Source organism: Scyliorhinus torazame, chromosome 5 (genome assembly GCF_047496885.1).
Source record: "Scyliorhinus torazame isolate Kashiwa2021f chromosome 5, sScyTor2.1, whole genome shotgun sequence".
Lineage (NCBI taxonomy): Eukaryota > Metazoa > Chordata > Chondrichthyes > Carcharhiniformes > Scyliorhinidae > Scyliorhinus > Scyliorhinus torazame.
The window spans coordinates 319754978-319769677 of record NC_092711.1 but is presented as its reverse complement, the minus strand read 5'-3'; the positions used below and the strand labels follow the sequence as shown (position 1 = coordinate 319769677).

Here is a 14700-nt window from a genome sequence, read left to right as displayed (position 1 = left end):
TTTGCTCAGGGTCCGACACCCAGTGTCAATACCCCGATTTGCGTTTGAAGGCCATCGAATGGGTATCGGGTCGGCCCCCAACGCACCTAGATGTTGCCAGATTCCGAGTTGGCAGCTGGGCTACCATCGTGGGAAGATTGGGTTCAAGAAACCATTACCAGCTACCCTCCTGCCCTCAGTTTTCCTCCCAAACTGAGGATGAATGTCTTACAAGATGCTCGAACTGCCCCATTCATTCCTGAAGTGATAATCATCAATCTGTGCCCCTGCTTCAGCAACTTCCAGAAACATCCTTCACCATTTCGCCCCTCACAACTGTCAATGATTTTACAATCCTGTTAGATATTTCCCCGCCCCCCCCTCCAGGAAAGCAAATCCAAATTTATCGAGCTGTTCTCCATATCTGCAACCGTACAAATAATCTAAGATAGATAAATGTGGTGAATGTATTCACCTAATGCATGCATGATGCTGTAACCTATAACCTATGACCTGGAGGTGGTAATACGAGCTGCTTCCAGGTCCTGTACTGTAACCCCGGTGGACTCCGCCTCTGGCTCCGCCCTCACCGGGGCCACATATAGACCGGCCACCTGTGGGCGACCCTGGGTGTACAGCCGACCCTGGCTAGGCAAGTTCATGACTAATAAAGATTAATGTTCACTCGCTCTCTCTGCCTCTCGGTGAATTGAAGGTATATCAATAATCAAACACAAAGCAACAATTCACATTGCAGTGTTACCTGTAGCACACTGTTCAGCTCCTCCACATACACACGCTCAGTATCTATCAGTTCGTTTATCACGTGCCTGTAAAATAAACACAGAAGTTACAAGGCAACAATAACATGCATTTATATAGCACCCTTAATGTAAGACAATGACCCAACATGTTTGACAGGACTGCGATTGGATAAAATTTGACAATGAACCACATAAGGAGATATAGGCCACGATTTTATGGCCACACTGCACCTGAAAAGCAGTGAGCCACGGCACAGCATGGCCGACAGAAGCCGGGAGACCCCGTTCCCTGGATCTACCCGCCTCGCAGCACCGCGCGAGATGCTGCGATGTAAATGCTGCCCATTGTGGGTGGGGTCACTTTTCAGCAAATCTGCATATTACAGCCAGACACATGGCCTCATTCTAACGTGCACATTCCCTAGTTACCCATGGCTGTACAATCTATCTCCTTTGATTCGGAGACCCCGGGCTCCACAAATGGGGACCTGGTGGGAAGAGGGCAGGGTCCCTCCCCTCTCCCCCAGTGCTTGGGGCCTGGGGAGGGGCCGGGGTGGCTCGGGAGCCTCGGAGATCGGGGATGCCATTTGAAAATGTTGTCCCGGTCTCTCGCGACACAAAGGAGTTCCAGCGAGCTCACTCTGGGACTTCCTTCACATTTAGTAAAATCGCAGCCATTATGACAAGTCACCAAAAACTTGGGTGCAGAGGTTGGTTTGAAGAAACATCTCAAAAGGAGAGAGAGGGAGCGAACTGGGGCAAAATAGAGGCGCCGGCGGAAGGAATTCCAGAGCTTCGGGTCGAGGCAGTTCCAGCAGGAGGCGCTCATGGTGCAGCAAATTTTTCATTTATTCTTTTATTGGATGTGGGCCTTGTTGGCAAGGCCAGCATTTATCGCCCACCCCGAATAGCCCCTGAACAGAGTGGTTTGTAAGACAATTTCACAGGTCAATTAAGAAGCAGCCGTATTGCTGTGGTTCTGGAGTCATATGCTGAGGGAGTGCTGCAATGTCAGAGGGTCAGTACTGAGGGAGTGCTGCACTGTCAGAGGGTCAGTGCTGAGGGAGTGCCGCACTGTCAGAGGGTCAGTGCTGAGGGAGTGCCGCACTGTCAGAGGGTCAGTACTGAGGGAGTGCTGCACTGTCAGAGGGTCAGTACTGAGGGAGTGCCGCACTGTCAGGGGGTCAGTACTGAGGGAGTGCTGCACTGTCAGAGGTTCAGTACTGAAGGAGTGCTGCACTGTTAGAGGGTCAGTACTGAGGGAGTGCCGCACTGTCAGAGGGTCAGTACTGAGGGAGTGCTGCACTGTCAGAGGGTCAGTCCTGAGGGAGTGATGCACTGTCAGAGGGTCAGTACTGAGGGAGTGCCGCACTGTCAGAGGGTCAGTGCTGAGGGAGTGCCGCACTGTCAGAGGGTCAGTACTGAGGGAGTGCTGCACTGTCAGAGGGTCAGTACTGAGGGAGTGCCGCACTGTCAGGGGGTCAGTACTGAGGGAGTGCTGCACTGTCAGAGGGTCAGTACTGAGGGAGTGCTGCACTGTCAGAGGGTCAGTACTGAGGGAGTGCCGCACTGTCAGAGGGTCAGTACTGAGGGAGTGCTGCACTGTCAGAGGGTCAGTACTGAGGGAGTGCCGCACTGTCAGGGGGTCAGTACTGAGGGAGTGCCGCACTGTCAGAGGGTCAGTGCTGAGGGAGTGCCGCACTGTCAGAGGGTCAGTACTGAGGGAGTGCTGCACTGTCAGAGGGTCAGTACTGAGGGAGTGCTGCACTGTCACAGGTCAGTACTGAGGGAGTGCTGCACTGTCAGAGGGTCAGTACTGAGGGAGTGCTGCACTGTCACAGGTCAGTACTGAGGGAGTGCTGCACTGTCAGAGGGTCAGTGCTGAGGGAGTGCCGCACTGTCAGAGGGTCAGTACTGAGGGAGTGCTGCACTGTCAGAGGGTCAGTACTGAGGGAGTGCCGCACTGTCAGGGGGTCAGTACTGAGGGAGTGCCGCACTGTCAGAGGGTCAGTACTGAGGGAGTGCCGCACTGTCAGAGGGTCAGTACTGAGGGAGTGCTGCACTGTCAGAGGGTCAGTACTGAGGGAGTGCTGCACTGTCACAGGTCAGTACTGAGGGAGTGCTGCACTGTCAGAGGGTCAGTACTGAGGGAGTGCTGCACTGTCACAGGTCAGTACTGAGGGAGTGCTGCACTGTCAGAGGGTCAGTACTGAGGGAGTGCCGCACTGTCAGAGGGTCAGTACTGAGGGAGTGCTGCACTGTCAGAGGGTCAGTACTGAGGGAGTGCTGCACTGTCAGGGAGTCAGTACTGAGGGAGTGCTGCACTGTCAGAGTGTCAGTACTGAGGGAGTGCTGCACTGTCAGAGGGTCAGTACTGAGGGAGTGCCGCACTGTCAGAGGGTCAGTACTGAGGGAGTGCCGCACTGTCAGAGGGTCAGTACTGAGGGAGCGATGCACTGTAGAGGGTCAGAACTGAGGGAGTACTGTCCTGTCAGAGGGTCAGTACTGACGGAGTGCTGCACTGTCAGGGAGTCAGTACTGAGGGAGTGCTGCACTGTCAGAGTGTCAGTACTGAGGGAGTGCTGCACTGTCAGAGGGTCAGTACTGAGGGAGTGCCGCACTGTCAGAGGGTCAGTACTGAGGGAGCGCTGAACGGTCAGAGGGTCTGTACTGAGACAATGCTGCACGGTCAGAGGGTCAGTACTGAGGGAGTGCTGCACTGTCAGGGAGTCAGTACTGAGGGAGTGCTGCATTGTCAGAGGGTTAGTACTGAGGGAGTGCTGCACTGTCAGAGGGTCAGTACTGAGGGAGTGCTGCACTGTCAGAGGGTCAGTACTGAGGGAGTACTGTCCTGTCAGAGGGTCAGTACTGATGGAGTGCTGCACTGTCAGAGGGTCAGTACTGAGGGAGCGATGCACTGTCAGAGGGTCAGTACTGAGGGAGTGCCGCCCTGTCAGAGGGTCAGTACTGAGGGAGTGCCGCACTGTCAGAGGGTCAGTCCTGAGGGAGCGATGCACTGTCAGAGGGTCAGTACTGAGGGAGTGCCGCCCTGTCAGAGGGTCAGTACTGAGGGAGTGCCGCACTGTCAGAGGGTCAGTCCTGAGGGAGTGCCGCACTGTCAGAGGGTCAGTACTGAGGGAGTGCCGCACTGTCAGAGGGTCAGTACTGAGGGAGTGCTGCACTGTCAGAGGGTCAGTACTGAGGGAGTGCCGCACTGTCAGAGGGACAGTACTGAGGGAGTGCTGCACTGTCAGCGGGTCAGTACTGAGGTTGTGCTGCACTGTCAGAGGGACAGTACTGAGGGTGTACTGCCCTGTCAGAGGGACAGTACTGAGGGTGTACTGCCCTGTCAGAGGGTCAGTGCTGAGGGCGTACTGCCCTGTCAGAGGGTCAGTGCTGAGGGAGAACTGCCCTGTCAGAGGGTCTGAACTGAGGGAGTGCTGCACTGTCAGGGAGTCAGTACTGAGGGAGTGCTGCACTGTCATTGGGTCAGTACTGAGGGAGTGCTGCACTGTCAGGGAGTCAGTACTGAGGGAGTGCTGCACTGTCAGAGGGGTAGTATTGAGGGAGTGCCGCACTGTCAGAGGGTCAGTACTGAGGGAGTGCTGAACTCTCAGAGGGTCAGCACTGAGGGAGTGCCGCACTGTCAGAGGGTCTGTACTGAGGGAGTGCTGCACTGTCAGAGGGTCAGTACTGAGGGAGTGCTGCATTGTCAGGGAGTCAGGACTGAGGGAGTGCTGCACTGTCAGAGGGTTAGTACTGAGGGAGTGCTGCACTGTCAGGGGGTCAGTACTGAGGGAGTGCTGCACTGTTAGAGGGTCAGTACTGAGGGAGTGCCGCACTGTCAGGGGGTCAGTACTGAGGGAGTGCTGCACTGTCAGAGGGTCAGTACTGAGGCAGTGCTGCACTGTCAGAGGGTCAGTACTGAGGGAGTGCCGCACTGTCAGAGGGTCAGTACTGAGGGAGTGCTGCACTGTCAGAGGGTCAGTACTGAGGGAGTGCCGCACTGTCAGGGGGTCAGTACTGAGGGAGTGCCGCACTGTCAGAGGGTCAGTGCTGAGGGAGTGCCGCACTGTCAGAGGGTCAGTACTGAGGGAGTGCTGCACTGTCAGAGGGTCAGTACTGAGGGAGTGCTGCACTGTCACAGGTCAGTACTGAGGGAGTGCTGCACTGTCAGAGGGTCAGTACTGAGGGAGTGCTGCACTGTCACAGGTCAGTACTGAGGGAGTGCTGCACTGTCAGAGGGTCAGTGCTGAGGGAGTGCCGCACTGTCAGAGGGTCAGTACTGAGGGAGTGCTGCACTGTCAGAGGGTCAGTACTGAGGGAGTGCCGCACTGTCAGGGGGTCAGTACTGAGGGAGTGCCGCACTGTCAGAGGGTCAGTACTGAGGGAGTGCCGCACTGTCAGAGGGTCAGTACTGAGGGAGTGCTGCACTGTCAGAGGGTCAGTACTGAGGGAGTGCTGCACTGTCACAGGTCAGTACTGAGGGAGTGCTGCACTGTCAGAGGGTCAGTACTGAGGGAGTGCTGCACTGTCACAGGTCAGTACTGAGGGAGTGCTGCACTGTCAGAGGGTCAGTACTGAGGGAGTGCCGCACTGTCAGAGGGTCAGTACTGAGGGAGTGCTGCACTGTCAGAGGGTCAGTACTGAGGGAGTGCTGCACTGTCAGGGAGTCAGTACTGAGGGAGTGCTGCACTGTCAGAGTGTCAGTACTGAGGGAGTGCTGCACTGTCAGAGGGTCAGTACTGAGGGAGTGCCGCACTGTCAGAGGGTCAGTACTGAGGGAGTGCCGCACTGTCAGAGGGTCAGTACTGAGGGAGCAATGCACTGTAGAGGGTCAGAACTGAGGGAGTACTGTCCTGTCAGAGGGTCAGTACTGACGGAGTGCTGCACTGTCAGGGAGTCAGTACTGAGGGAGTGCTGCACTGTCAGAGTGTCAGTACTGAGGGAGTGCTGCACTTCCAGAGGGTCAGTACTGAGGGAGTGCCGCACTGTCAGAGGGTCAGTACTGAGGGAGCGCTGAACGGTCAGAGGGTCTGTACTGAGACAATGCTGCACGGTCAGAGGGTCAGTACTGAGGGAGTGCTGCACTGTCAGGGAGTCAGTACTGAGGGAGTGCTGCATTGTCAGAGGGTTAGTACTGAGGGAGTGCTGCACTGTCAGAGGGTCAGTACTGAGGGAGCGATGCACTGTCAGAGGGTCAGTACTGAGGGAGTGCCGCCCTGTCAGAGGGTCAGTACTGAGGGAGTGCCGCACTGTCAGAGGGTCAGTCCTGAGGGAGCGATGCACTGTCAGAAGGTCAGTACTGAGGGAGTGCCGCCCTGTCAGAGGGTCAGTACTGAGGGAGTGCCGCACTGTCAGAGGGTCAGTCCTGAGGGAGTGCCGCACTGTCAGAGGGTCAGTACTGAGGGAGTGCCGCACTGTCAGAGGGTCAGTACTGAGGGAGTGCTGCACTGTCAGAGGGTCAGTACTGAGGGAGTGCCGCACTGTCAGAGGGACAGTACTGAGGGAGTGCTGCACTGTCAGCGGGTCAGTACTGAGGTTGTGCTGCACTGTCAGAGGGACAGTACTGAGGGTGTACTGCCCTGTCAGAGGGACAGTACTGAGGGTGTACTGCCCTGTCAGAGGGTCAGTGCTGAGGGCGTACTGCCCTGTCAGAGGGTCAGTGCTGAGGGAGAACTGCCCTGTCAGAGGGTCTGAACTGAGGGAGTGCTGCACTGTCAGGGAGTCAGTACTGAGGGAGTGCTGCACTGTCATTGGGTCAGTACTGAGGGAGTGCTGCACTGTCAGGGAGTCAGTACTGAGGGAGTGCTGCACTGTCAGAGGGGTAGTATTGAGGGAGTGCCGCACTGTCAGAGGGTCAGTACTGAGGGAGTGCTGAACTCTCAGAGGGTCAGCACTGAGGGAGTGCCGCACTGTCAGAGGGTCTGTACTGAGGGAGTGCTGCACTGTCAGAGGGTCAGTACTGAGGGAGTGCTGCATTGTCAGGGAGTCAGTACTGAGGGAGTGCTGCACTGTCAGAGGGTTAGTACTGAGGGAGTGCTGCACTGTCAGAGGGTCAGTACTGAGGGAGGGCCGCACTGTCAGAGAGTCAGTACTGAGGGAGTGCCGCCCTGTCAGAGGGTCAGTACTGAGGGAATGCCGCACTGTCAGAGGGTCAGTCCTGAGGGAGTGCCGCACTGTCAGAGGGTCAGTACTGAGGGAGTGCCACACTGTCAGAGGGTCAGTACTGAGGGAGTGCCGCACTGTCAGAGGGTCAGTACTGAGGGAGTGCTGCACTGTCATAGGGTCAGTACTGAGGGAGCGCTGCACTGTCAGTGGGTCTGTACTGGGGGAAAACTGCACTGTCAGCGGGTCAGTACTGAGGGAGTGGCGCAGTGTCAGAGGGTCAGTACTGAAGGAGTGCTGCACTCTCAGTGGGCCAGTACTGAAGGAGTGCTGCACTGTCAGAGGGTCAGTACTGAGGGAGTGCTGCACTGTCAGAGGGTCAGTACTGAGGGAATGCTGCAATTTTGGAGGGACAGTAGTGAGGGAGTGCTGCACTGTCAGAGGGTCAGTACTGAGGAGTGCTGCACTGTTAGAGGGTCATTACTGAGGAAGTGCTGCACTGTCAGAGGGTCAGGACTGAGGGAGTGCTGAACTGTCAGAGGGTCAGTACTGAGGGAGTGCTGCACTGTCAGAGGGTCAATACCTTGAGAGTGCCGCACTGTCAGAGGGTCCGTACTGAGGGAGTGCTGCACTGTCAGAGGGTCAGTACTGAAGGAGTGCAGCGCTATCGGAGGGTCAGTACTGAGGGAGTGCTGAACTGTCAGAGGGTCAGTACTGAGGGAGTGCTGCACTGTCAGAGGGTCAGTACTAATGGAGTGCTGCACTGTCAGAGGGTCAGTACTGAGGGAGCGCTGCACGGTCAGAGGGTCTGTACTGAGGCAATGCTGCACGGTCAGAGGGTCAGTACTGAGGGAGTGCTGCACTATCAGAGGGTCAGTACTGAGGGAGTGCCGCACTGTCAGGGGGTCAGTACTGAGGGAGTGCTGCACTGTCAGGGAGTCAGTACTGAAGGAGTGCTGCATTGTCAGAGGGTTAGTACTGAGGGAGTGCTGCACTGTCAGAGGGTCAGTACTGAGGGAGTGCTGCACTGTCAGAGGGTCAGTACTGAGGGAGTACTGTCCTGTCAGAGAGTCAGTTCTGATGGAGTGCTGCACTGTCAGAGGGTCAGTACTGAGGGAGCGATGCACTGTCAGAGGGTCAGTACTGAGGGAGTGCCGCCCTGTCAGAGGGTCAGTACTGAGGGAGTGCCGCACTGTCAGAGGGTCAGTCCTGAGGGAGTGCCGCACTGTCAGAGGGTCAGTACTGAGGGAGTGCCGCACTGTCAGAGGGTCAGTACTGAGGGAGTGCCGCACTGTCAGAGGGTCAGTACTGAGGGAGTGCTGCACTGTCAGAGGGTCAGTACTGAGGGAGTGCCGCACTGTCAGAGGGACAGTACTGAGGGTGTACTGCCCTGTCAGAGTGTCAGTGCTGAGGGCGTACTGCCCTGTCAGAGGGTCAGTGCTGAGGGAGAACTGCCCTGTCAGAGGGTCAGTGCTGAGGGAGAACTGCCCTGTCAGAGGGTTCTGAACTGAGGGAGTGCTGCACTGTCAGGGAGTCAGTACTGAGGGAGTGCTGCACTGTCAGGGAGTCAGTACTGAGGGAGTGCTGCACTGTCAGAGGGGTAGTATTGAGGGAGTGCTGAACTCTCAGAGGGTCAGCACTGAGGGAGTGCCGCACTGTCAGAGAGTCTGTACTGAGGGAGTGCTGCACTGTCAGAGGGTTAGTACTGAGGGAGTGCTGCACTGTCAGAGGGTCAGTACTGAGGGAGGGCCGCACTGTCAGAGAGTCAGTACAGAGGGAGTGCCGCACTGTCAGAGGGTCAGTACTGAGGGAGTGCCGCGCTGTCAGAGGGTCAGTACTGAGGGAGTGGTGCACTGTCATAGGGTCAGTACTGAGGGAGTGCTGCACTGTCAGAGGGTCAGTACTGAGGGAGTGTCGCACTGTCAGAGGGTCAGTACTGAGGGAGTGCTGCACTGTCAGAGGGTCACTACTGAGGGAGTGCTGCTCTGTCAGAGGGTCAGTACTGAGGGAGTGCCGCACTGTCAGAGGGTCAGTACTGAGGGAGTGCCGCTCCGTCAGAGGGTCAGTACTGAGGGAGTGCCGCACTGTCAGAGGGTCAGTACTGAGGGAGTGCTGCACTGTCAGAGGGTCAGTACTGAGGGAGTGGTGCACTGTCAGAGGGTCAGTACTGAGGGAGTGCCGCTCTGTCAGAGGGTCAGTACTGAGGGAGTGCCGCACTGTCAGAGGGTCAGTACGGAGGGAGTGCCGCACTGTCAGAGGGTCAGTACTGAGGGAGTGCCGCACTGTCAGAGGGGCAGTACTGAGGGAGTGCTGCACTGTCAGAGGGACAGTACTGAGGGTGTACTGCCTGTCAGAAGGTCAGTGCTGAGGGAGTACTGCCCTGTCAGAGGGTCAGCGCTGAGGGAGAACTGCCCTGTCAGAGGGTCTGAACTGAGGGAGTGCTGCACTGTCAGGGAGTCAGTACTGAGGGAGTGCTGCACTGTCATTGGGTCAGTACTGAGGGAGTGCTGCACTGTCAGGGAGTCAGTACTGGGGGAGTGCTGCACTGTCAGAGGGGTAGTATTCAGGGAGTGCTGAACTGTCAGAGGGTCAGCACTGAGGGAGTGCCGTACTGTCAGAGGGTCAGCACTGAGGGAGTGCCGCACTGTCAGAGGGTCTGTACTGAGGGAGTGCTGCACTGTCAGAGGGTCAGTACTGAGGGAGTGCCGCACTGTCAGAGAGTCAGTACTGAGGGAGTACCGCACCGTCAGAGGGTCAGTATTGAGGGAGTGCCGCACTGTCAGAGGGTCAGTACTGAGGGAGTGGTGCACTGTCAGAGGGTCAGTACTGAGGGAGTGCTGCACTGTCAGAGGGTCAGTACTGAGGGAGTGTCGCACTATCAGAGGGTCAGTATTGAGGGAGTGCTGCACTGTCAGAGGGTCACTACTGAGGGAGTGCTGCTCTGTCAGAGGGTCAGTACTGAGGGAGTGCCGCACTGTCAGAGGGTCAGTACTGAGGGAGTGCCGCTCTGTCAGAGGGTCAGTACTGAGGGAGTGCCGCACTGTCAGAGGGTCAGTACTGAAGGAATGCTGCACTGTCAGAGGGTCAGTACTGAGGGAGTGCTGCACTGTCAGAGGGTCAGTACTGAGGGAGTGTTGCACTGTCAGAGGGTCAGTACTGAGGGAGTGCTGCACTGTCAGAGGGTCAGTACTGAGGGAGTGCCGCACTGTCAGAGAGTCAGTACTGAGGGAGTACCGCACCGTCAGAGGGTCAGTATTGAGGGAGTGCCGCACTGTCAGAGGGTCAGTACTGAGGGAGTGGTGCACTGTCAGAGGGTCAGTACTGAGGGAGAACTGCCCTGTCAGAGGGTCAGTACTGAGGGAGTGCTGCACTGTCAGAGGGTCAGTACTGAGGGAGTGCTGCTCTGTCAGAGGGTCAGTACTGAGGGAGTGCCGCACTGTCAGAGGGTCAGTACGGAGGGAGTGCCGCACTGTCAGAGGGTCAGTACTGAGGGAGTGCTGCACTGTCAGAGGGTCAGTACTGAGGGAGTGCTGCACTGTCAGAGGGTCAGTACTGAGGGAGTGCCGCACTGTCAGAGGGTCAGTACTGAGGGAGTGCTGCACTGTCAGAGGGTCAGTACTGAGGGAGTGCCGCACTGCCAGAGGGTCAGTACTGAGGGAGTGCTGCACTGTCAGAGGGTCAGTACTGAGGGAGTGCTGCACTGTCAGAGGGTCAGTACTGAGGGAGTGCTGCACTTTCAGAGGGTCAGTACTGAGGGAGTGCTGCACTGTCAGAGGGCCAGTACTGAGGGAGTGCCGCACTGCCAGAGGGTCAGTACTGAGGGAGTGCTGCACTGTCAGAGGGTCAGTACTGAGGGAGTGCTGCACTGTCAGAGGGTCAGTACTGAGGGAGTGCCGCACTGCCAGAGGGTCAGTACTGAGGGAGTGTTGCACTATCAGAGCTTTCATTTTTCCCATGGGATATTAAAACAAGGCCAGGTCTGGATTTTTCACAGCCCTGCGCCAAAATCGCGTTCGGTGCATCGGCGGAATATCCACTTTGACGACAGGATCGGGCACCAGAGCCAATCCTGCGATTTTCCGATCCCTGGAGAATCGCTCGTGCGCGAATTACATGGCTTGGGGGCCATTGCCAGAGGCCCTCCCAGTGCTGCTCCGGTCCTGACAGCGTCCACGCCGGGCTGCTCGGGACTCACGCATGACGGCTGCGGACTCAGTCCATGGCCACCCTGGTGGGGGGCGGCGGATCAAATACTGGGGGGGGGGGGGGGGCCTTATTGGCGGCCAGTGTGGCTTTCGGGCAGGTCATATGGAGCGGCACGGGGCAGATGGATGGGACCTTCTTTGTTGGTCCAGTTCTGCCGGCTGAGTCCGCCTCACATTCGGTTCGGCCGCTTGAGGCCGACGTCGTGCGCCTGCGCGGACTCGCAACCGGAGGTGTGGGGCCCGTTCACGCAGCTGAAGCTGCGGGACGCACTCCGGGGCCCTGCCAGCCCCCTGCAGGTGTGAGAATCGCTGTAAATATCTTTATGGAAAGTCTGGTGTGAAACGCCAGGTTTTTACAGCGACGTGGGGACATAGATTTTGGAGAATCCAGACCCCTGTCTAATCTCTCAACTGGAAGGTAAAATACCATGATACAATTCCAGAATGCTCAGGAGATTTTTAAGCCAGTGCTATGGTCAACATCAAGAACACCTAATACAGATTATCAATCAGTATCTTATTGCTGTTTCTGGAAGCTTGCTGTGCACAAATTGACTGCTGAGTTTCCGACAATGCACTAAAAGTGAAAGCCACTTTTTCTTCACACAGAGCCACACAGAGCTTTCACTTCTGTGTGTTTCTGACTTCTCGTCAACCAATTAAAACAAGCTGGAGGTGACTTTAACTCTACTTGACCCCCGTCTCAAATATACGTTTTGCAGGGCCACGTCAACTTATGTATCCACATCGAAGAGATAATGAAAGTTGTTGAATGAGGTGAGCAAAGGTCAGCAGATTCAGCTTTGTGTCATAATAAAATGGTAAATGATGTGTTTACAAAAACATGAATTTAATGAATGTTCCTATCTGAAATATAATCAGCAGTGGGGGTAATTATGACTAAGGAAGACAGTGAACCAGTCTTACATTATAGATCCATTTCCATTCATGTCAAACAGCAGATCGGTATTTAATGATTGCATGTATCCAATAACGCCTCCTTTATCACCATAGAAAATCCAAACAATCTCAATGAAGTCTTCTGATCCATTTTAATTGACATTTTACGGGAAACCTTAAACACTTTGAGTTATTTATGCAAAAGGTTGGTTGGTAATATTGTCAGTCTCTTACCCTTTTAAGATTTCCAAGCTGTCGTCACTCACAGAATTGATGGAGTATAATGTACTCCTTGTTTGACTGACTTCATGCATGACCTCAATCTGGGTGTGGAAAAGAAAGATTGTTTTGAACTTCTGCAGAGTTCCTTGCAAACATTTCTCTTTACACCCTTTCCTCCTCTTCCCTCCCTGCATCACAGCCCACCTTCGTCTGATTGGCAGGGGCTTATTGCCAAACTCTGGAGTCGGTCTGCCTCTCGGAAGTGTGGGCTTTCACATGTGAGGAAGCACCTGCCCGCAAACCTTGCGCCTCCCTGACGGTACACAAGGTCACCACCTCACCGAACAACTAATATCCCACAGCACCGGGTGTCAGCAATTGCCCACTTTATTTGGACAGATCCAAATGGTGCCTGTAAACTGGACACGAGGGGTGGACACCAATTTTAAACATCAAAGCCTTGCTCCTCGAGCACAGAAGCAGAGAATTGGCCCTCAAAGGTCTGGCTGCAGAAGAAGGTGGTCCCTTTCCTCCTGGACGTATTATGGTTTTTGTTGAATTGATCATCAGCGGTGAAGAGAAATTAGGTCACACACTCTGCTTCACCGTGACTCAGCCCTCTGAACAATTGGGGGATTGCAGAGAGATAGTCCAATGAGCTAGGAAAGTCAAATCTGATTGGATGAATGCCTGGAGGTTCCATCACATGACCTTCTGCCTCGGCCCGCCCCAGCCCCACACTCCTCCCATCGGTTCGTCCTCCAGGAGCTCACCTTTCCACGGCCAATTAGAAAGGAAACAAGCATTTTTTTAAACCAATTTAATAATAATACTAATAACCTTGATTGTCACAAGTAGGTTTACATTAACACTGCGATGAAGTTACTGCGAAAATCCCCTCGTCGCCACACTCTGGCGCCTGTTCGGGTACACTGAGGGAGAATTCAGAATGTCCAATTCACCTAATAAGCACGTCTTTCGGGACTTGTCGGAGGAAGCCGGAGCACCCGGAGGAAACCCGCGCAGACACGGGGAGAGCGCGCAGACTCTGCACAGACAGTGACCCAAACCGGGAATCGAACCTGGGACCCTGGCACTGTGAAGCAACAGTGCTAACCACTGTGTTACCGTGCCTTAAACTGACCTTACGCCCTCCCCATCTTGGCCAGCTCTACGATTTTGAAAACGGATAAAATGCTCAAAGGATATGAAGAGAAAAGGTTTTGTTTAACGCGCTGTGACCTTCCTTTGAGATTATTCTGGGATCAGTGACGAGGAGGTTGATGCTGGACGGGTTGGTAGCCAGGGAGCTCAACAGGTTTCCCCATTCCTGCCTTTACTTTAAGTTCTTACTCTGCTGCCTTTGAGGGAGATCAACAATTGTTGAATTGGATCAGTAAAAGCAGTTTAGATATATTAAAGCTTTGTCAACTTTTGCAATCCTTTCCTTTCATATTTAACTCCTAGGTTTAGAAGCTCCCACGGCGATAATCAAATCAGGTGTTGTAGCTTTGTTCTGCTCAGCAACGATCCCTCAACGCTTGTCACATAAAATATAGATGATTATCACATTGCTGTTTGTAGGTGCTTGCTGTGAGCAATTTGGCTGCCACTTTTCCTGAACAACTAAAGTTATATAGGAGACGGCACGGTGGCACAGTGGTTAGCACTGCTGCCTCACAGCTCCAGGGTCCCAGGTTCGATTCCCGGCTTGGTCACTGTCTGTGTGGAGTCTGCACGTTGTCCCCATTTCCTCCGGGTGCTCCGGTTTCCTCCCACAGCGCAAAGATGTGCAGGTTGTGTGGATTGGCTATGCTAAATTGCCCTTAGTGTCCAAAAACAAGGTTAGGTGGGGTTGCGGGGATAGGGCGGGGGTGTGGGCTGAGGATGTTCTTCCGGAGGGTCGATGCAGACCTGATTGGCCGAATGCCTCCTTCGGCACTGTAAATTCTATGAGCTACTTTGAAAAGTATATCGTTATTTGTAAAGCACATTGGGACATGCTGAGGTCATGAAATGGAAGCTTTCTCTTTATTTGATCATTTGAATCCCATTCCTCCTTATCGCCTCTATCTCTCCGCTGCCTCATGTCACTACCTGCAAGGCCTGGTTTCAATCTGTCTTGGGATTATATTTCCATAATTACCTCCTCCTTCTCATTGTACCTTGCCCTAAGAGGCTGTTAGCAACAGTAGACCATTGGAAAAATTGGATTGGTCCGTGATTAGGTTTGGCAAAGTTCTGCAATGGTTTGACGTTGCCTTCCATAATATGGCCAACCAGGAAACTCTCCCACTCTTGCCGCCTGCCATCGGGCATATCAGAAGTCCGATAGTCAACCTCCTTGACCACATTGTCAATGCGTCATTCTTGGCCATCAAGTCCTTAAGCAGGACTTGAGCTGAGAGCTTTTCCCCAGAGGTAGGAATACTACCCACTGCACTGAAAGACCTCCCCCATGATCACCATCCACGCCACTTCACAAAGGGCCAAATGGTAATGTCAGGACTATCTCTGGAGGC

At 54.7% G+C, this 14700-nt stretch overlaps 1 protein-coding gene across 4 annotated transcripts in view; it reads right to left on the bottom strand.

Annotated features, from left to right (window-relative positions):
- The window catches only part of LOC140421311 (proto-oncogene DBL-like), a 261868-nt gene that overhangs the window by 66783 nt on the left and 180385 nt on the right, over positions 1 to 14700 (bottom strand). For all 4 annotated transcript variants that reach the window (XM_072505953.1, XM_072505952.1, XM_072505956.1 and 1 more), the window contains 2 exons: positions 12191 to 12279; positions 743 to 809 (listed from right to left, as the gene is read on the bottom strand). In XM_072505953.1, the coding sequence (XP_072362054.1) occupies positions 743 to 809; positions 12191 to 12279 (156 nt within the window). The remainder of the gene's footprint in view (positions 1 to 742; positions 810 to 12190; positions 12280 to 14700) is intronic.